General features: G+C 37.6%; 1 protein-coding gene across 1 annotated transcript; it reads right to left on the bottom strand.

Moving 5' to 3' along the window:
* Positions 1 to 636: 636 nt before the first annotated feature.
* On the bottom strand, positions 637 to 5130 carry IRX1 (iroquois homeobox 1). Its single transcript, XM_072413338.1, has 4 exons — positions 4535 to 5130; positions 1517 to 2522; positions 1269 to 1338; positions 637 to 1025 (listed from the first exon to the last, which is right to left on the bottom strand). The coding sequence occupies exons 1-4, from the start codon at positions 4808 to 4810 to the stop codon at positions 968 to 970; spliced, it is 1410 nt and encodes a 469-aa protein (XP_072269439.1). The 5' UTR covers positions 4811 to 5130; the 3' UTR covers positions 637 to 967.
* Positions 5131 to 23650: the final 18520 nt, after the last annotated feature.

The raw sequence follows: 23650 nt of genomic DNA, 5'->3' as shown, positions 1-23650 counted from the left end.
TGCGTCGGCACACACTCAGGCTTTCTAGCACTTCTGTTTTCCTAAGCCCATACTTAGCTCTTCATATTCTCATTAAAATCCCTAAACTGCACCTACAATTAGCTCTGCTGCTACTTTCTCAAACAGGGAAAAAAACTTACAGCTCTTCCCTGTTAACTTGAGTCATAAAAATCTGCTACCTTATGAGCTGCTTAGGTGTTAACTATCCACTCCACAGGGATTAACTCAACAATTGTCTTTAAAATGCCTTATTTAAAATCTATACAGTTAAATTGTAATCAATATCAGAAAGACAGCAGTAAGGGGGGAAAAGGCGATTCACAGAGAAGTTAAAAAAAACCCTCAATTGGGTGAGGGTTGAAAAGGAATTATACAAGAGAGCAGATTGTTCCAACTGCTGCATAAGAGTAATCACCATAAAGTACAGCGTGACAAATTGTTTCAGCGTATCCCTTTCACTTCATAATGACTGGCATTAAAATGGAAATTGTCTGTTTAAACAAAGGGTAAAAAGAGAAAAAAAAAGCAACGGTGACTGATATCATCTGAAAGCGTTAAAAATAACTTCACTTGATTTTATGACCAATGCACAATATGCCGACAGGGGTAACTAGAAGACATCCAGTCGTGTATATTATAATTTCATTTAGTTTATTAGACAAAAATATATGTTTTAGACAAGTTTTGTCGACGCGCTATTTACATTCTTCATACCACGTTATATACAGAAAAAAGAAACAGACATGGGAATACAGATTACCAAAAAACGAATATTTCAAGAAATATTAGAATTACTGGGTTCTGAATCGGTACAATGGAGACGAATCCATCTACAGATTAATAAATGTTTTTTTTTTCTTGGGGAGGAGGGGGTACACCGCCTTATTGCAAAAAGAGTCATTTCTGTGATATTATAATGGTCCATAATGTTTAATCAGTCTTTTAATCACTGCTGGGGATTTAGCAATCAGGCTGTTGGAAGTGCAGTTAATATGCGAGCTGTTCCCTCTTGTTGTGTCAAGGAGCTGAAAATAACGGAACAAAAAAAAGTTAATGATGCAAGAAATAAATAAATAGCAAGCATACATAATTACTAATCTCTATAAATTGTTTGTGCACTTCTGCGGTGCTGTGTGAAACTTTTTAAAGTTAGGTTTTACACTGATCTACATACAACATATGAAGGCAAGCATGCATAATACAGCTTATTTCATAATTAAACACACTATCAAATATGTATTCATAGAGGTGTTCTTTGTTCAACTTACTTTTCTCTGGTAGCCTGAAATGGAGACTTCAACTGTGTATGGGAATCAATATTCGGGACATTTTCTCTGTCTGCAAAAATATATATATATATTAAATAAGGGTGCAGTTTAAGCTTATTATTTTAACAGACTGTATGTGACATTAGCAATGAAATATATATTATATGCAGTAATGTGGCAGCAGATTAACAAATTGTATTTGTGGATCAGTAGAAAAAACAGGTTTTTATATGATGTATTCTATTCACCTGTGTGTTTGGGACTTGTCCTCTCTGTGCTTTTTTCAGTGCTGCTGAGAGAGCCCAAGTTGGCTGTTAGGAGAGGGGCTTGCTGGTGGACCTGGAGGTGGTGGTGGTTGTGATGAGAAGGGTGGTGGGGATTTACTCCTAATAAAGACCTCATATTAATCAGGGAACTCTGAGTAAGGAAAGCACCATTTGTCCAGTTGTGGAATTTGCCAATCTGGCATGTGTAGAGTCCGTGGCTGGGTAAGAAAGCCGGGTGCTGGATAGGTGGAGAAGTGTGATTTACTTGAGGGGGAGAAGGTGAGGATTTGGGGGCACCATCAGGACTGGTCGCTGTCTCTGCCAAAGACCAGATTTTAGGTTTGCTGTGTGGTGATACTTGTAAATTCCCCTGTCCGCCGGGACTGACGATCCGGGTATTGTTGCTTTCAGAGAGTCCTTTAGTCAGTGACAAAGAGTCTTTTGATTTAAGTGCATCGGCCCCTGCCAACAGGACATCGTTTTCCTTTTTTAAACTTTCTTTCTCGTTCTGCCTCAAGTGCTCAGGCTTGTCATCGTCGTCTTCATTGCTCTGTTCCCCATCGTTATCATCTATTTTATCAATATCTATGCTTTCCAAGTCGATCTCCTCGTCGTCTTCATTTTTTTCATGGTCCCCTTCGTTGTCACTCCCAAAGAGATTGCCATCTTCCTTACTCCTGGCTCCCCAGGTCACCTTGTTCTCTTTCTTGAGCCTCCTCCTGGCATTGGCAAACCACGTGGAGACCTGGGTGAGGGTCATCTTGGTGATGATGGCCAGCATGATCTTCTCGCCCTTGGTGGGGTAAGGGTTCTTTCTGTGTTCATTCAGCCAGGCCTTTAATGTACTGGTACTTTCCCTGGTAGCATTTTTAGGCCGGCCTGGGTCGCCATACTGAAATTGTCCATATGGGTAATAACCTGGGGCAGTATGTGCAGCAAAAGTGGCGGCGTGGACACCAGGGTTCTCTTTCAGCTCATATTGGGATCCCTGAAACATACAAAATTTAACACTTATTATTCGGACGAATAAATATTTATTTATATTTTTTTACAAATTGTATTGCATCCAAAATTAAAATATACATACAATCCATAAAGAGATTCTACTTAAAAAAACATAAACACAAACTGCTGTGCCTCAAATCCCAAATGCTTAGCTTTCAAGTGATAAAGACTCAGGCTTTCTTGGGATTTGCTAACCTTAGACATTTTTCGACAATGCCTAGAAACTGCTAATAAGGGTCTACAAGATTCTAACATATTTCAAGTTTCAACTGACCTGCCACTCAAATACCTTGTAGGGAGAGCTTTTCCTTTCTAGATATTACCTAACCAGGACAATATCACTCCAAGCACTTTCTTTCATTATAAAACCAGATCATACCAATGTAAATCTAAAGAATAGATGGCCAGCTAACCAATTCCTCCAAAAAACTAATAAACATCATTTCAATCAAAGCTTACACAGGTGCTGGGAAACCTTACATATATATGGAATCGTTACACATAATAAATATAAATATATATATATATATATATACATATATATATATATAATATATGTATATATATATATATGGGAATCGTTACATATATATGTATATATTAGCCGAATAGGAGAATGATATAGATAGGATCTATGCTAAAGAAGGTGACCTGGTAAAACATTTCGTTGTTTGACTGACTTATATGCTGTACATACAGACTTTGTCAAGTTTGTCTTTGATCTATGAGTAAATATCACTTGTTTGCTTGCGCTTTTGAAGGTTGTTATCCATCTTCCTATATTTTTTTCTTTGTAAATGAACTCGACTGTTTTGATAATAGGATCACTTGGGATCATTATTACTAGAAAGCTCAGCTTACCAACACATAAATCAAAAAATCAGTTACCAATCCGCTCATAAAATTCTGGTCTATTAGATAAATTACAATTTACACAATCACAACCTTGATTAAAAGGATATAAATGCATTACATTATTTTTGCCAGTAATTCCTTATCATAAAATACCTATATGAGGAAGCACATAACTAAAATGTAAATCTACATCAGCAAAATAGAATTCTATTTTGTCACAATTAGGTTTTTGGGAGTTATCAAGGCCTACTAACCTGTACAGTAAAATCACAATTTTAGGCCAATTTACTAGTTTGCTTTTAACAACGTATTTGCTTTTTCATTGCTTGTTGGTAATTGTATTAATTTTATTTAAGTTATTGTAGGCGTCCTGCAGGGAATGTTTAAGAGGGTACTTATTAATCTTTCAACACGTCATTAAAAAGCCTAGCGTATTATCTAAACACTCAGCATCCTTATACATGTTACATGCGAATTATTTAAGACAGCGACATTTCATTAAGATTCATTCATTAATAGGTCATTGACTTTCAATGTGGCGAACAAATATCATAAGGAATGTTTTGTTATTTTAATATTCCAATGCATGGCATACATGAAAATGTAATAGTAGATCTAAGAATATATAAATATATATAAAAATAGGAGCGATTTTGCTATTATAATCCCATCAAACTTTTTTTGAACATTTTGCTTGCATTTTCTTTTAAGTAGATTTTATATAAATATATTTACTATAAAAAAAATCACCAGCTCTAAGTGTGGTGACTTATTGCATCAGCAGTAACCCAGGAAGTAAATTGGATTACTTTTCTAAGAGGAGACACAGAAAAGAATCGGATGGGAACAGAAGCTGGGATCACTTTGTTACTGTTTAGCAGTCCCTGGGGAAACATTTCTTCAGCTAACTCTGCTTTTTTTTCTCCGTGACTATTTTGATTCCCTTTTTTCTTGGATTTTGTTTTGCTGCCCTGGCTGACCCCTAAACAATATATGCCTGGCGCTTGTGGCAAGGTTGAGTATTTAACTGGGAATATATAATACTAATACAATTAGCATGGACACATGAAATAAGAGTTTTCTATTTAATGGCGATCAGGGGAAAAGAATAGAAATGAAGTGCGGTGATAGGGTACTTACCATCTGGGAGAAGAGGGTGAGATCGGTGGTGTAAGGCAGGAAAGCGCTGTAATTTGGGGCGCTATAAGGGGTGGCATACATGCCCAGCACAGAGGTGACAGCGGCCGTAGAACTGCTCCCCAGCTCCGCTCCACTCGGCCTCCCTGCAGATCCCGCCGCTGCCGCTGCCGCTGCTGCCGCCGCCGCTGCCGCAAGGACTCCCGGCCGATCGCCTCCATAGACAGCCGCCTGGCCAGCGCTGAGATACTGAGGGTAACCCAGCTGTGGAAAGGACATGTCTCTGAGGAAGTGGGGATCTCGCTCTCCTCCAGGGGATCGCTGGTTCTCCAGCACAATAACAAGTATAAAAGGGGCGGGCGGAGGAGGCACGGCACTGGAAAAAGCAGAGCAAACTCTGGGCCAACAAGTCAAGTAGTGTAGTGAGTAGCAACCTTGTACTCTTCCCTCTCCCTCTCTGTGATTAGGAATGGAGAGAGAGAGTCTGCATGGGAAGAGGTGTGTAGATTCGATAGGGTGATCCTTTTTCCCCCCTCAAATCTCGGCTCTTCTGTGCTCCTAAATCCCTTAGATGTGATCTGATCAACAATTGAGCTCCAACTGATGTGTCTGCCCTTAGGTCCTGGGCTGATCTTTCAGATACAATTTGAAGTTGATGCTTTGATTGGCATCCACTTGAGCTCTAGGCTCCTCCCCCTTCGGTGCATGTGGCCTGAGCATTGGCTGGGACGCTTTGCTCTGTAGCAGAGACGGGATGTTTGTCTGGATGGGAGCGAGTCTCTCTCCCCCTTAGCAGAGTGTGTGTGCGCCTGCCTGCATGCCTGCCTTCCCTGCCTGGATTGTGGATTTCATGTTTAGCAATGGGTTCCTTTCACACAAGCCCCCACTGCTGTATGACAACCTGTCTACACGATTTTACAGCTGTCCAACATTGGGGTTTTGCTGTTCTCAGTCCATAGTATGTCCCCTTTAACAGAAACAACTGTGCTGCTTTACTTTCTGTCCTTTGCTGCAGAGATCAGGGCATTTAAAGATCACACAACTTTAGTCATTCTGTGTTTACATCCATTGCAAACTAACCATACTTCTATAATGCCTGGGACTGCTAGCAAGGTCCACTACCAAACATGTGTGTGCACAATCCACACCAAAAAAACAGAGAGATCGAAATGGAAAAAAGATACACATCTGTAAAAAAAATCAAAATATATATCTAAATATATATATAGTATATACAGGATTTATTTTCCCTTTGGGTGCTGGGTAATGATAATAAATACCTCAGATCTAAAAGACAGTAGTCTGAGTTGGTAAAGCAAATGTACACCACATGTCAGCACTGGATTTTGTTGGTTTAGCATTTATATTTCATTAGTGCTTAGAGTTCTTAGCAAACACTGCACGTGCATTGTGTGTTAATCCCCAGCAACACTGATCAAAAGCTGAGGAACCCCAAAATTCCCCCAAGGGTTCACATCCGACTTTACACTGAAATTCTCCAGTGACTTTTTATAGCCTATCTATCTATCTATCTATCTATCTATCTATCTATCTATCTATCTATCTATCTCTAGCATATTTCTAATATCTATAGTATATTTTATTCTACCTTGTATAAATGTTATTAAAAATCTCTCAAACACATTAATTTAATTTAAATAACTCACACTAATACATTTCTAAACTACATGGAAATTATCATTTTAATAGGGTACTGTAATTATCTATTTCAAAACGTCAGGTACTATTGTTAGAGTCCAAAAATGTCTAAAATTAGGCTTCGCTGATGATTTCTATATATAAAAATGGTAGGATTGCCCCAGGGACATTTTTCCAGCACAAGTTGGTGTGGCTAGACTTATTGAAATAATTGCTTTTGTAAACAAAGCTTGCTACACTTAGATACACAAGAGTAACTATATAAATAGTGTGTCAACCTTTTCTTCCCAAACCCCTTTCAGTATCCTTTGTCAGATTCTCCTCGGGATGTGTCAATGTACAAAGCGATAGTTTGCACCTAATAGCCACCAGACACTTAAATTGTACCCAGGTTAACTGGGTGAACTGTCCCAGAAAATGACAACTGTGTTTTTCAACCAGAAGGATCTCATTACAAAATTCCAGGTAAGTAAAAGGTGGGATAAGTCCATTGATGTTGCAGAAATCTTGTTAGTGTTCAGATGTTGGTGGAATGTTCATCCAGAAGCTTAAGGATATAAACTCCTAGTGTAACAGATCTTTACAGCAACGCATTAGAAAGCTGGTGCTTGCACATGATTTTGCAACATACACACTTATTAAAATAGAGTTTACAAGACTTTTAACAAATCCGCCTTGTCATGCATTATTTTTTAAATCTGGTTGTTGATTTTTTTTTGTAATTTTTTCCTGAAATGGATCAGCAAACTTCATGGCAAAGCTAATACCGAGCTATTACGAATTTTCAGATACCTTCAACAGGAGCAGAGGGCATGCAAAACCTTACTTATACATCCGAAATTTGCCGTTTTATTACACGAGTTTGCCTAGTTGCCATTTCTGCAAAATAAACTGCACACTTTTTGAGATATCTCCTATTTTTGTGTAATAAGTCTGCACTAGAACCAGTGTACTAAGCTACTTAAGTTGAAATGAGCTTACCATGGTCATCTATCACTTCTCTTCCCCAATGCAAAGTTTGCCGCAGTCTGCTGAAACTAATATGCGCTTAACTGGGAGCATTGTTACAATAAATGGCCTTTCGCAGGTTAGAAGAAACACCTAGAAGAAGTCCATTGCTTTGGGGACATACAACACAGAAGACGTTGGAGTAAATCCAAATTTTCCTACAAACATTGTCCAATAGGTTGCATGCTCTACAGACCTGAAAAAGTCTGCCAATTCATTAGATGAACACGTTATAGAGAGAAGAACAGTCAGTCATACTGAGACTGTGGCAAATGACAAGCAGGGTTGAGCAGTAAAACACGGTCACCTTTTGCTTAGCGAAATCTGATGAACATGCCTAAGAAATAAAAAAGTCACATCAAATTGCTAACAGCGTTCCAATAATGTGTGATTATGCCTGGTGTAAATGATTGAAATAAATTACACTGTTTAAAAATACATTGACCTAAATGGTCGGACTTCTATAATTTAAAGATCAGTAAGCAGATAGACTTCACTTAAAAGAGGGCTTCTCGCAATGAATTTGCATAAGATAGCGATCGCTGTAGTTTCTCAAGGCGATGCATACACTGCTAAGAGATTTCTTCTTTTTTTTAAATTAATAACAAATCAGCTGAGATAAGGGTCCGATAAGAAATGCAAATTCAGACATAGGGGTCGCTGCTTGGCTGAATTTTAACTAAAGGCTGATGCTTGAGGAATGGGCTAAAGGTCTCTTTGTAGAAAGGATAAGCGAAGGTTTAGCAGCGACTCTAGTAAGATGAAGTCAGTGATTTTGATCTGCTCCAGATGTCCTAGGAGTGGATAGAGCAGCGGTGGGAATCTGCAGCGGGTATCTGAGTGCACTGATGTTAATCAGCAAAACATATCAGCGAGGGGGGATGGCAATTGTGATAACCTGCTGGAAATGTGCAGGGCTGGAGATGGCAGTGATAAACCGCTGAAAATATCTCCAAATGGAGATGACAGAGATGTTGAAAGAAGACACCTAGCAGCAGAGAAAGCACAAGATGCTTAGCAGAGCACAATTTGAGAATTGCAATGGTTTAGCTAACACTTTGCTTTTTTTCTAATTATTTCCCCCTGTATTATGTTAAAAAAATTGTTCTTGTCATGAAAAAAAACTTTTATTAATCATTTCTTTACGACCATTATTGCCCTTCTTTTGCAGAAAATGAATTTCGTTGGTAAACGCGATATATTCAGTAACAGATGCGACCGGATTTTTTAGCTTTGTCTTTCAATTACAAAGAAATATTTTTTTTTGCGCCAAAACGTGCCACAAAATAAATTTATTACTGAACGGAACATTACCTAAAATCAGCTTTTTATGCTGGACAGAAATGTGACTTTGCAAAATATATGACACCTCATTAATAGAATTATTTACCTTAACTGCCGTGCACAGCCTGTAATGGGGCGTTATTGCTGCTCAACCTTCACTTGACAACAAGTAGCCTTTTCCCATTCACTCCTCATTCATCCCTCCGGATGTCTGATTTATGAGCCTTGTTAAATAATCATTATTACCTACCACCTTTTCCTGCAGGCTCTGGGAAAACACCCTGGCTTTGGAACAACAACGCATGTGTTGAATAATTCTGGGAAACATATTCATTCATCTAAATATTCATTGTGCCCGCTCTTGTCTCTGTATTGCCCCTTCGTCCTCACATACAGCTACACAGTGCTAAAGCTCCCCAAAATTATAGATTTATACCTAAGCCCACTCTCATGGAACTCCTTTACAGCAAAGCCTGCGACTAACTTGGCAAAAACTTATTAGGTATATATATATAAATTATTACAAATATTTATAAAATAAAAAGTTACATTATATATTTATAAAAATACTATATAATATAAATATTATATATAATACTATAACATTATAATATTATATAATATGCATTTTAAAATACTATATTGTAATTATATATAAATATATATATTTTTATAAAAAATAAATATATGTATTAAATATATATATATATATATATATATACATTAAATATACATGTGTACATATTTTATTCATAGAAGATCAATTATTTCATTTCAAATGTACCTATTTTATTGATGGAAGATCGATGGGTTTACAAATAAATCTCTTCTTAATTAACCAAAGAATTTCAATTAGGTCTGTTATATATGATCATTTATTAACGAAGACTTTTTTCTTCTTCCCAGTTTAGGGTTCTAATTTTGAGTTGCCAGAACGTTGCTTGGGGGCATGTGCACAATTGCTGTGCCAGCTGCAGTTGTATTTATTTATTTTTCTCCCTCCCCTTTCTGTTCCTGTAGGGCTGCATTATGCAGTTTTTAATTAGTTTGTGTTTGTATTTCACCCGTCCCAAATCAATGCCATCCCGGAGCAACTGAGTGTAAATTCCTGTAGTACAGGTGTAGCTGCTAGCTCCGCAACACTAGGAAACTCATGTCTTACAAATGAACGCAGTGAATGCTATTCAGCCAAACTGTCAGCTTTAAACAGCCAAGAGGAAGGAGATCAAAGCAGGGAGCAGGAACTTCTTCTTTCCAGATTAGAGTCTTTATGGCTTCAGCTCCAAATGCTATTAGAGGGAACCAAGACATACAACAGATCACTGGCTGCAAAGTTCCTTCAGTTCTTCTATACACTGCTCTTTTCTGACCATTGTAAGCCATGTCAAAAATGAGGAGAAGCACCAACCCTCCTTAAAACCTTGAATATTTCTCATCTCAAATTATGCAGGATTGATGCTAAGAGAATCATATCTCTATGTATGCATATATTTCAGAAAAGGATCCCTTCTTAACCCCATTTGTTCCTATGCTCCAAAAATTAGCTTTAACAGGAGATGTCCTGAAACAAAACTCCTATTATTTGTGGATATGACAGCTTCCCAAGAAGCTTTTTTTAAATTCATCCTTTATGTGTCTATATGTATCTGTCCTTCCTACCACACAGGATTCATTCAGAGCTCTCTTTTTATGCTAGGAATATGAAATCACAAAGGTGCAGGCAGGCCACATTGAAATTATGATTCACAAGCGATGTCTATTTAATTAGAGTAATCTCTATCCAATTTAATTACCTAATGAATTATTTGTTTAAAGGGTAAAGGCCTGTTTGCCAAGTACAGTGCAATTCAATGAATGAAGAACTTTTATTAAAAAGACGTTATGGTTATATAATGATACATTAGGGGGGCTTTGTTCTCCAAGGTATTGCAGGTAGTGCTCTAAAATCCAATTAGGGAAAGCAAATGTGCTTTGCTTTCATGGTAGGGGTATTTAAGCTTTTGTACATTACCTCTCATTTCTCTATAGGTTGAAGCTTTAGACTTTCTCTGACAGCCCCTATAGGTTGAAGCTTTAGACTTTCCCCGACGGCTCCTTTTGAATTGTACAAAAAGTTTTTGATTCACCTCTAATGTTGCACCACATAAAATACTATGCAAATGAAATGCTGAAAAATTTGTATATATCACATATAGGAGATGCCACTTATTTTTTTTATAACTGTATTGTAGAGAACATTTTTATTTAATCGCAGAAAGTGAAAAGTTCACTTTCTATAATCTAAAATTATTGCTGAATTTGAATCAGTCACCAAAGTGGCGCCAGGTCAATTAAACTGTGTCTGCATCCAATAAAAAGTGGTATACATTAATAAAAGTTGATTGGGATTTTTTTGGGTGGCCATTTTTCTTAATTTGGTAAATGACTCTTTAGATAATAAGATATAAAATATAGTACACAGTGAATTTTTTATTAGAAAAAAAGACATTTTCACAGGTTATGATACAGAAACTTCAGTATATAAAGCTTGTTTGTAATGTTATAGTAATGTTTAGTTTTGACAAATTATTGCTTTTGGCTACACCAACAAAATTATTTAGAAAAGTCAAATTTCCGCTTTGTAGAAAGTATTTACATACAATGTATGATAAATTCATGCTTTTGTTTTGAATACACTGCAAACACATTTTATTTAGCATAAGCAATAATGCAAGGAGGCAGAGCAGAGGTCAGGGCAGAGATCATGAGACAAGTAGAAAGCTCTCCATTTGTCTTACTCAATGATGGCTCACCAGGAATGTACAGGTGGGTTGACAACAATTTTTTAGCCACCAGGTAGCTGCATTTCTTGACATAACTGTGAAGTTGCTTTCACTTTGCAAGTTCAGTTCATGGCAGCACCTTTGCCAGAGAGGGTGTGTGCTGTTCATTTTTCATAATTATGCCACACAAATGCCACATGCTCACATACATAAAGAAAACTATATTATGTTTTAGTCATAGAGTTCATAAAATAAATGTAGACATCTGCAAACAAAAATATTAATTATTACAAATCATTGACTTGAATGTTATAGTTTGAATGTATGGTAACTGACAGTTCATTTGGTTTGATTTATTACAAAGACTGCATGCACATTTACAATGGGTTGCTAGCATAGAAATGCTTGTCTGAAAAATCCAGCCACTTGGAAGGAATAGCATGTGTGCAAACATGTATTACAGAATAATTTTACATAGTAACGCTGGGGAAGGCTAATACAAAAAAGTATAGGCTGTTATGTAGGATTTAGAGCTAAAACCTAAACTCAGGTTAGGTGACTAGACTCATGTAGATACATGTAAGCTTATCAGTGCACTTTACAATATATTGTGTTAGTTCATTAAAGAAAGTAAATATTATAGATTAGAGCGTGAGTTAATTATATTGTTTCTTGATTGCATAGCTATATATTTAAATAGCCAAACAGTATTGACATCTTTCAAATGTGTATAATCAAACCAGATCAGATGTTGTAAAACACTGAAAAAATATATTTTAAGTAAATATCAATCTTAGCAAAAAGGAAACAAATAACATTCAAAACCTTTTCCTAAATCAAGTAAATGAAGGGTTAAACGTTCTTTAAATTTTTTATCCTAATATGTATAAAAATAACTTTACGAAAACTTTTTCAGAATGAAATGTATTCAGTATTCAAATCAATCCCTTCATACCTAGCCTGGTGATGGGGTGTGCATTTAGATATAGGTCATTAAAACTTTGGTTTATTATTATTATCATTATTATTAATAATAATAATAATAATAATAATAATAATAGGAAACAGGATTTATATAGCGCCAACACATTATGCAGCGCTGTACATTAAATAGGGGTTGCAAATGACAGACAGATACAGACAGTGACACAGGAGGAGGAGAGGACCCTGCCCTGAAGAGTTTACAATCTATGAGATATTCTCTATTTATGTTAATTTGTATGTGTGCAAGCCTCATATTTGAAGAGCATGAGAAGGCACTACTTCACATGCATGTATGTTCACACAATGGTAAATTTTTTTTAAATCGGGGTAACTAATTCCTGCTGCATTTCCATGAATTAAGGGTCTGATGGGTATGTTAAATAAATCAGGCCTAAACTATGTTTTCAAAATTGTAGCAAAATAGCAGGGAAATAGTAAAGGCACAACAAATTTAGAATGCACGCTCTGATTTTTTTTTCCCAAAAAAGATATCTAAAGATTGGTTACACATACATTTAAATATATTAAAATAAAAAATAAGCTTGGTACAAATACTAGTTCATTTATGGAGACCGAATAAATGAGGTTTATCCACTAAATAAATATAGTGGTGTGCAAAATGATTGCTTACAATAAAGGCATATGCATATTTTTTCAATATGAAAGATAGTAAATAAGGTAAACCTATCATTTTTACAAGCTTATGATTGATTGACTAACTTAAACCCAGATTTAACTTATTCAGTAAGGTCAGTAAGCATTCACTTTGTAAAGTCTCCATCCCTTTTGTGTATCAGTCCACTATATTTGATTTGAAATATTTACCCTATTTAAATTGTTTTTGTCACTTTTTTTTCATTAGGGCCAATAGTTTAGAGGACTTTGCATCCTCCAAGTAAATGACCATGGTTGTCAAGAGGATAGAGTTCATTAATATTTTTTTTTTACAATTTTAGAAAATAACACATTTACTTTTTTTATTAACCTGAAATAAAAAAATGCCTACACAATAATTGTATATTTTGCATTATCCTCTGAAAATATGTGACCACTATGGCAATAAATCTGTCAAAAAAAGAGATTATTTGTAGTGTAAATGGAAAAACAAAAAAATACCTAAGTATTTGGGAAGGGCTTTGAGAACCATGTGTAGATATTGCAAATCACTAAAGCAACACAACATGATCAAGCACTGATATATGACACCCTGGGCCTTATTTACTGAAAGTAGAGTAATTGTTCTACAGGTTTTAGGCATGCCTGTGTTGTGGGTTAACATGATTGTGTAGATGTTTATACACCCAGAAAATGGTATCTCTTTAAATAATCTGGTAAAGCGCATATATACACACACACACACACTTAAATGTAGTTGCATAAGAGTGCTTTTTAAGGCAGACCATGTTTTGGAAAAACACATGATATGACATGACAAGTACCACAATTGCCTTATTAAGGTTTGAAATTTGAAAGGCACATACACCAAACAAAGGAACAATACTCATTTACTATGTTTTCAGATCAAATTAGGAGGTGAAAGTATTTAGCATTACAAAAAGAATGCAAGTAGCAGCTTATGAACTAGTGACACTGTATGCATGCACTTTTATTTTTATTATTTTTTTTTAACATTCACCTTTAGTTACATCAGGATTCTCTTCTGTAAGCTGTAATGTTTAAATAAATATGCAGTATGTATTCTATCATAGTATTGCTCATCTATGCAAGCACTATGTGCACAAAATAAATGGAAATGTGCTTGAGGTATAGGTACAATGAACAGAGAATATCATATTCAGACCCTCTGATTATTTTTATACTATCTCCTAACTTGCATACAAAAGCAACATTTTTGTAAGCCCCTCTCTGAGTACAGGTGGCTAAGCAACCTCCAGGATTTGCTCAGTACAATAAAAGGGGTTGATTGACTAAGGGATTAGAGAATGTTTATTTAGTAAAGTGAATGTTCACTTTGTAATGTGAAGGTTTAATTAGCATAGTTAATATGCTAAAGCTATGTTCACTTTGAATACCCAATGAAAAAGAAACTGTGCTTGCAGATGACTGACGGGAACACAGCTCCGCCTTACAAACAAAGATAAGTGAATTTTCCCTTTGCAAAGTGAACACACTGTGATTCTTTAGTAAACCAATTACTCAATGAGAATTACTTTCCCTTTGCTACAGGAAAATTCTAACACTACAACATACTTTTTTTTTACTGCAGTCTGTGATCATGTTTAAGAGATACAAGATTTCCTAATTTCTTGTGTGGTCATTGGCTCATCAACACTGATAAAAGGCCATTTTTTTACATAGAGTGGGGAATGGCTTGAATCTGGCAAACAATAGGAAAGAAAGTGCAACATAATACATATATGTGGTAAACAATTATTTTGTAAATGCTGTTTTGTAGCTCAAAGCCTGTTTTTCTGTTCTGAAAAAACTCTAGTCTGTGTCATACCATGTTTAACTATACCTATTTAAACTACACATACTGTACAGCACAATAAGGCCAAGAGTACTTTTCTGTCTTTAATGTGTCCAACAATGCCTTGGTTTTTTTTTTTTACAATCCCAGCATCGATTCTGAACAGTGCAGTTACATTATTGTGCAAGAGGGGTATCTAAATGCTTCTGTAGACAGTCACATTGTCTTCTTCTAAGTTTGGGAGGTGATATCAGTTTGCGAACCTTCCCTCCTCCTATTGTTTAACTTCTATTCACTTGCAGGCTTCTGAAAATGCAGAGGGAAGAGGAACAGAGGAATGCTGATGTCTTAATACAATACTAATAATGCAAGAAACACTGTATAAGTGCATATAACCTTGTACAAGCTGTATAAGAGTATAAACACATCTATTACATGATTATTACAGTAAGGGATACAGTTTTGGTAGAGATTGGGTGTCTTATGCCTCAGAAGATGTCCAGTTGATGTTGGCCCAATTTAAAAGGCTAATTGGAGACAGGAGGGTATTGTCCACAAATGATATTAATCTACTCTGGGGCAGGGTTCATGTGGGGGTAGTTGAAACTCATGTTTTTGCCTGTCTGTTTCCTCAGGCAGACATCCTAACTACTTGAACAGGCAGCCAACTACTAACTACTTGAGTCCAACAAGGTGGTAAAATGGCTAGATAGTCAGATTTTTTTTTAGCAATCTGAAGCTGAAACAAAACAAAAATAAACCTTTATGTCGTCTGCTTTTTTGGCAAATAATCCTAATCAGGAATCGTTAAACGCACCCTGCACTCCTGGTCCTTGCAAATTTTTGTTGTTTCTAGTTCTGTTACAGTTTCAGGTGCAAACAGACCACAAATTATCTGACAGAAAAAATATAATAAAAAATACATAAAATAACTCATATAGTACAAACTAACAAATAATTCCCCTCACTATAATATAATATACATAGTAACAATTTACCACTAAACCAGAAGTCACATATTAGTACAGAAACAGTAAATCCCAGCCACATAGGAAACTGAAAAGGTCAGGATGAGCACATAAAATATGATTATATGTCTCATTGGAGAATTATTTCCTTCATTTCATCCAATTGATTGTTAGCTGTTACAGGATCGTAGATATTGTCTTTTAACCCAAGGCATTTGTATAAGCAGATGTGATGCTTCAAATTCATCAGAGTTTGTTGAACAATTGACTGTGGCTCAATTCTTCTTTTAGAGGGTGTCCACTACTTCCCAGGATCCCAACTACCAGAAATCCAACTCAAAAAAACCCAGTCCCATTACTTCCTTCAGGGTGGGTGGACAGGAAACTCATACCAAGTTCTACAGATTTCTGATGTCCACCCTTCCTGACCTGCCTTTTTTACCACATCCTTTACTACTCTGCCCCTTCAGCATCATCCCACCATCATACTCCTTCCCTCTCTAAATCTAATAAACTTTGCATGTCTGGTTGCCCCTAGCAGCCAGCCATGTAGGCCCTTCACCTATTTTTGTTTCTTCTTTCGCTACGGGCCTACCTTGATCTCGGTAGCTCCGAGGTTACCATTCCCTGAAAGACTGTATCAACCCACATTCCCCCTCCCCCTCTCCCTCCCCCTACAAAAAACACTATGCCACAGTTTTGGAACAATTTTGCTGAGACAGCCATTTAAAAACACCAAGCGAAGGGGGTGCTCATCCTACCCAACTTTATCTCTTTTCTTTCCAGCCACCACCTCTTGATGCAACAAGGCAGACCTTAAATTTATGAGAACCTGCAACAACACTTTCAAACTGCTAGGAATGCAGAAGCCATCCCTAAATCTCCCCTCCAAAACCTGTGCCGCCACTCTATCTGGATATCTAATTTGAAAGGGCAGTATCCTTTCTACCTGCACCAGCATGAACTCTTTATCAAAAACTGTCCCCCTGCTTGCTTATCCCCTGGCAGAAACACAGTGCAAAAGCGTGCCCCCTCCTACAAGCATCACATTCATTTCAGAAATGGCACACACTCCCAAATTTGTAGGCCCCCGCATTGCTGAACAGCCAGCACTCCAGGGCTGGGCGGAAAGCTGTCCCCCTGGAAATAAGTGCCCCCCCACTTTCCCCAAGGTAATTAGTTTCATCCAGAGGCTAATGTCCCTATGGTCCCACCTAATAGAGGGCCTGACCGTCTTCCTCTGTTCATCCTATTCATGATAGCATATCCATGCTAACACGGCAGATACCCGCTTCACTTCCCTAAGTGCATCGAAAAACAAAACAACCCTGGGCATTGGGCAGTACCCTATAACAATTGCCAAAATGACAAATGCTTACAACAAATTTGTGAATGTCCTGTGACTCAAACTATATTTGCAACCCTCTATATGCTCCCTCCCCAGTTCACTCGGTGCCTTTGATCTAAATTAAAATGCTCCAGAGGAAAAAATGAGAAGATAAGATATATACTTACCCCTCCTGATCTGCTCCTTCACATTCGCTGTGAGGTGTGCCTCTAAAGCTACGTACACACGGCAGATTTTTATCGCCCGATAATCGGCATCGGCCAATTATCGGGCGAAAATCTTCCGTGTGTACAGTTGGTGTCGTCCATCGTCCGGACAACCGACCAGCTGGATCCACGGACGATGGACGACAGCCGATCGTAATGAAAGGGAAGGGGAGAGCGCGCAGCAGGGTGCCGCTCCGTCGCTCTCCCCTCTCCCCTCTCCATAGAGCATGAACGGTGCTATATGTACAGCATCGTTCATGCATCTTGCAGCCCCTTGTCGTTGGAAAGGATCGTGAAAGATCCTTTCCAACGACAAAAATTGCAAGTGTGTACGCAGCTTAAGGGTCCCTTGAAGCAAACATACATCTCCCCCTGCACAGCATCTGGAACACTTCACTGCTCAATCACTCCAACTCCACCCCCATGCTGAATTTGGAGGTCTCCTGAACCTGCTGTCATTTCAGGTCTCCTTCCTCCTTCCACCCGGCCAGGGGCCACCACTGCTACACTGCTTCTGCGTCCCCCACCTTCCAGCTCTTTCTCTAGCACACACAGCGGCACAGACAACTCAGGCTGTACCCCAGGTGGAGAAAGCACCCTTGTAACATGCTCCCTCCCCTCCCCTTGAAGCTGGGGTTTTCTCCCAGGCCTGCTCCCAGCTGCAGCAGAAAGTTGCTCGGCTTGGAGGGTCCCTACTGGGTCTCCCACCACAATGTTGAACTCTGAGAGCCCAATCTAGGCAGAGGTGCACCAGAGGCCCTTGCAACTCAGGACCCCCAGGTGCAGGGTTCTGAGAGACCCCCTTGTTACTTTCTGAACCAACGACTGGACCCACTGAAAGCCAAAAGTGCCCGTTGCTGCCTTTCGCTGCTCCAACAGGGGATTAACCTCACTCATGCTGGACACTACAAGCTCACACCAAGTTCTACAATTTTCTAATCCCCACTTTTTCTGACCTGCCCATTTTACCACATCCTATTTCCACTCTGCCCCAAATCCTACTCTGTTAACAAATTTAACTGTGCCATTATTTATTTAACAGTAGTAACGCCAAAATAGAGAAGCCATGTGTGGAAAAACTATGTACACCCCACATTTCAATAGCTTGCAATACAACCCTTACTGGCATTGACTTGATTAGTCTCTCACATCATTGTAAAGGAATTTTGGCCCACTCTTTTTTATAACATTGCTTGAGTTTATTGAGGATTTCTGACATGATCAGTCACAACATTTCGATCAGCCTGAGGTCTAGACTTTGACTGGACAATTGCAACACCTTGATTCTTTAATTTTTCAGCCAATCTGTTTTAGGTTTGATTGTGTGCTTGGGTTTACTGCATTTATGCATCACATAATTTTGGCCAAGCTTTCACGGTCAGCTTTCGGAGGTCTCATACGCTAGAATAGTATGGTATATAGTGGTATTTAGGATCAACTCAAGGACTGCAAGGTGCCCAGGTCCTGCGGCTGCAAAACAAGCCAAAATCATTTTGCCTCTACTAGGGTTCTTGATAGTTTACATAAGGTGTTTGTGCTAATATGCTGTGTATGGTTTTTGCCAATAATGGCACTGAGTATGATGGCCAAACAAATCCACTTTGGTCACATCTGTCCAAAGGAGATTGTTCTCGAAGTCAGCTGCAACTATACAAACCTAATCTGTGTTGCCATGTTCTTTTTAGAGATATGAGGTTTTCTCTTGGCAACCTTTCCAAACAAGCCACACTTGTTCAGTCTTTTTCTAATTGAACTATATTTTTCTAATTGTGAACTGTCATGAACTTTAACATTTAACATGCTATTTGAGGACTTAGAGCCTGAGATGCTCTTGTTTTTTTTTCTTTCAATTTCCACGAGCAATCTGCTGGCAGATTAAAGCTACGTACACACATCAGATTTTTATCGCCCGATAATCGGCATCGGCCAATTATCGGGCGAAAATCTGCCGTGTGTACAGTCGGTGTCGTCCATCNTCCGGANGACCGACCTGCCGGATCCACGGACGATGGACGACAACCGATCCTAATGAAAGGGAAGGGGAGAGCGCGGAGCAGGGTGCCGCTCCGTCGCTCTCCCCCTCCCCTCTCCATAGAGCATGAACGGTGCTGTATCGTGAAAGATCCTTTCCAACGACAAAAATTGGAAGTGTGTACGCAGCTTTACTCCTAGGAAGATTGGCAACTATCCTAAATGTTTTCCACTTGTGAATAATCTTTCTTACCGTAGAAAGATAAACTTCACATGGTTTGGAGATGGCCTTACAGCCCTCCCCAGTTTGATAAGTAGCAAAAATGTCTTCTCTAAGAATCTTCTGATGTCTTGGTTTCTTGGCATTATTGATTCAATGTGTCCTCACCATTGAAACCTCTGCTTTTACAGAGGTAGTCAACCTTCCAGATGATCAGTTATGCTGATGCATTTCATTATCAGCAACTGGCTGCTATGTACTTTTATTCTTCCTATGGAAGGGTTAAGGGTGCACTTAATTTTCCACACAGGGGATCTGAATTTTAGCTTAGTCTTTGTTATCTAGATAATGGCATGGTGTGATATGATGTCTTGCTGTTCATCAGAGGTTTACCTAATTTTAAGACATAAGGACAAAATGTTTTTTTTTTTTTTTTTTTTTTTTATGCCCTGATATGCAAAACCTTGGAATTGAAATAAGGTGGACATTAACTTAAATAAGTGTAGCTTTTATCTACAGAACAACTTTTAAGGCAGTGGGAGAACAATGGTGAGCTTTAACATGCCCACTGTTTTCTACTGGCTTTTGTTACACCACAGTGGTCTGTAAGAGTCTTTTGTTATATGGTATCAGCCTGTGACAGTTTTGTGTAAAGTTACAAGAGCATTCTTTGGCATTTGCTGTAACATGTACTGGTAATTTAGTAATTACTTTTGGTAATTTGGTAAAAGGTACTGGTAATCTATATTTTTACAAAAAAAAACTTAGAAATGTTTGTTATCATGTCTTTAACAATTAACAAATGTTGCTTAGGTAATATAGCACCAGTTTTGCAACAACATAAACTATTGACGCAATCATAATCACTTAAAGAGGATATAAACTCAAAAAAAAAAAAAAACAAATCGAGGATCCAGGAGGTTTCCAGGATTGCTTCAGCATCTTTGTCCAAGCGTGGCTGAAGCGCTGGATGCCTCCATCTTTTTTGGCCTTCTTTCTACCTCACCCGATCTCGCACTGTGTAGGCGCGAGGCACTCTAGTGACGTAGATCGGGGAAGAAAGAGTGCCAATCTCCTCATGCATGAGGTCGGCATTTTTTTCCCCTATTGAAGAAAGTGCTCCTTTTGTGCATGCCTGATCTTTTCTTTTTTTTAAAAAAAAGGGTTTTAAACTCTCTCCCCCCCTCAAAAAAGAAGGTAATTTTTACTTAAGGTAAAAATTTAGTTAGGGTCCACTTTAGGGAGCAAGACTTAGAGTTTAAAACATGGTACTTTACTGTTTATGCATATTTCCTAGCATGGGCCCCCTGTGAATTTTTGCCCAGTGTCTATCTTGGCTAAAATGAACTACCTGGCCAGCTCAACCTGCCTTCTTCCTGATTCCATGTATAGAAACAAACAAGCTGTGTGGTTGGCATCAGATGCGCATCAGATGAGCTGAATGCCTGCTGACGCCTATGTTTCAGCACCATACTAATTTTGGGATTGCTTGAAAATTTTCAGAGGGACAGTACTGAGCTTATTGATCTAATACTGTATATTAACTTAAGTGTTCAGTCCTTTTATGCTGTACTAGAATGCTGCAATGTCAGGTTAGGGAAGAACTGATTTACTCAGCAAAAAGTCAGGTTTATTCAGTGAAAATCGAGAAAGAAGCTGGTAACCTTTCTGTTCAATGTTTTTATCGGGATTTAAGTAAAGATATTTTTGCTAAACAAATAAAAAACATGCCTATTTGAATATAAAACATGTTTTTCCCATTTATACCATATGGCATAATAGAATTGTTCACAGCAGTTACACAGAATATATAATATAACACGTATAAAAAGGGGTTACAACTACAGAAGTAAAACAAAAAGAAAAAAAGGTAAGAGTTAAAACTGACTTTCAGTCATTTCTTTAGTCTACAGACTGTACAGACTTATCTTTTGTGTGGAAACTCCTTAGCTTGGTTTCTCACTGTGTGCATTAAAAGTTGCAGCAAGTCATACAAAGCTGCTCATTTCATGACTGGAGAATGGCTAGCCTCATTCAGTTCTTCTCTCCCAAGCCAAACTGTTCACGTCTCACCTTTTTATTCTTTGGATCAGAGATTACAATATAATATTTGGATCACATAGAAAATTACTATTTTGTAAGAAAATATTGCCAAGGAAAATAAACTACATAAGTTACGCAACATATTATTATATTAAGTAATGGCAAAGTTTTGCCAAATAATTTGGCCACTAGTACAAATGTAACAACTGCTCTGGATTGAGATAAAAAATGCAGCACCATGGTTTGAGAAGTTATATGTGTTCATCAGTGGGGCTTACAACATCATATTTTCTGATCTAATAGATATATTAGATCCTAAGATGTGACTTCAACCCTGTGTTTGCTACTCAGTGGGTCTTATCTGCTAAAAGAAACAATTTATGCCATAGCTTTGATGGGCCCAGGGATCACTGACTATGAATTATGACTTATTAACTTTGAAGCAGTCTTGCTTTTCTTACTGTATACAGCTGTAAATAAATATATATATACATATATATATATATATATATATATATATATATATATATATATATATATAGTGAAACACACCCTTGGTCCCTTGGGGCATATATGATATATGAGGAGCATGCAGATTCATAAAAGTAGAGCAACACATACATATAAACCACACAAGCAGGCTTCTCTAGACTTTCAATTCTAACTGCACTTAGGGACTGCAATGCATGCATTTTACAAGAAAAGACCTGGTGCATGTACATACAAGCTCTTGTTTTTACACAGAACACAGGTGTGAATTTTATCCTTTTATCTACACTGAGATATCTCACAGCACTGAACATTTTCTTTTAATAAATTAGGTCCAACACGTACCTGATAAACACTGTAAGTCTGAGCAGACAAAGCATGTGATACGAGTTAACATTTGCAAAGAACATTGGAAAGCTAGTTCAGGCCCATCAGTCTTTTATTCAGTTACAAATCCAATATACATTTCTATGTTGACTCTTAGCTTTATTTACTATTTAATTAGTAGCCTGAATACATTTAAAATAAAAGCAACTTCAGAAGTAGGAGTATTGCCTTGTTTTTGTGAAAGTAACATAAAGGATTGACAACAAATAGGCTTTAACCATATTCATTAAAGGTTTGTAATGTTTTGAAATGAGATGAATGTCGTTTTGGTAATTAGATCTTTCTTTAAATGCCACCTACTGGTTTCCTTTCAAAGAGATCCTGTAAGTTTTGAATGAACTTTGGAATAAAGGTGAGAGGGAGAGGTGGTCAAGTCAGTAGGGGTAATGATTAGTCTATTGGATTTCTATTCAATGCCTTACAAGAGGACAGATGCTTTTCTATCAGTATTGCATTAGCATTATTTGCATACAAACTAATTAAGCATTGATGGTGTTAATAAGGTGACATTATTGCTCTGACTTTGCTCCAATGACCCTGAGTAAGAAAGTAGGTTTGCAGCAGTAAAGCAAAAATTAAATGGGTACCATATGTAAACTACATGAAGACCTAAGGGTCTATGCATAGGCTTGATCCATCTGAAGTTGAATATTCCTTATAGAATTAAAGTAGCTAGTGATTAATTCAAAAGATTTTAAATTACTTCATACCAAAAGAGATTTTATGCTTGAAAAATTTCCTGACAAGCAAGCTTTTTTGACACAAGAAACTATGAAGTGTCTTCTGTCAAATAGCTTTCTGTTTGCCTATCAGTGTTTTTATTTTAATTATTACTATTTTAGCAAACTGAGCCCTAAATTTTCAGCTCAGTGTACTGTCATGGCACAATTCCATTCCAGGATGAAGTAACCCCCCATATGCATGCAAGGTTACACCAATGAAGGTCTCCAAAGATTTTAAACTTTAAAACGACCCAGCAAAAATAATTGCAGCAGTAACAAGGGATATAATGGTCATCACAACTCTGGAGGGGAGCACTTTGGCAGGTATATTAGCCATAATGTGCAAATTACTGCAAAACCCTGGGAGCTGGCAGCTGAGGTAAATTCTACTTTAATCCGTAATTGAAGTTTAGATTGACAATTTCTTACGAGGTATGATCTGTACAAGGACGAGCTTTCTCTAAACGTGCTCATATTCTTTCTTAATAGATTCAGGTTTAGGACAGATTTGAACATGAATTTGTTGCAAATTCCCAAATTTTTATAAATTTTTGAAATGGTGAACTTCAGGCAATGGCAGTCAGATGCTTTAACAGCATAGCCAATAGCAAGTGAGGGGGTGGGTGAAGCTGGATAA

Source organism: Pyxicephalus adspersus, chromosome 5 (assembly GCF_032062135.1).
Source record: "Pyxicephalus adspersus chromosome 5, UCB_Pads_2.0, whole genome shotgun sequence".
In the NCBI taxonomy this organism is placed as follows: domain Eukaryota; kingdom Metazoa; phylum Chordata; class Amphibia; order Anura; family Pyxicephalidae; genus Pyxicephalus; species Pyxicephalus adspersus.
This window is presented reverse-complemented; position numbering and strand designations above follow the sequence as displayed.

Coding starts and splice junctions, on each gene's coding strand:
- IRX1 (XM_072413338.1), bottom strand. CDS start 4,810: ATGTCCTTTCCACAGCTGGGTTACCCTCAGTATCTCAGCGCTGGCCAG. Junction 2,523..4,534: donor TCACCCTCTTCTCCCAGATG/GTAAGTACCCTA, acceptor TGTATGTTTCAG/GGATCCCAATATGAGCTGAA. Junction 1,026..1,268: donor TTTCAGGCTACCAGAGAAAA/GTAAGTTGAACA, acceptor CGTTATTTTCAG/CTCCTTGACACAACAAGAGG.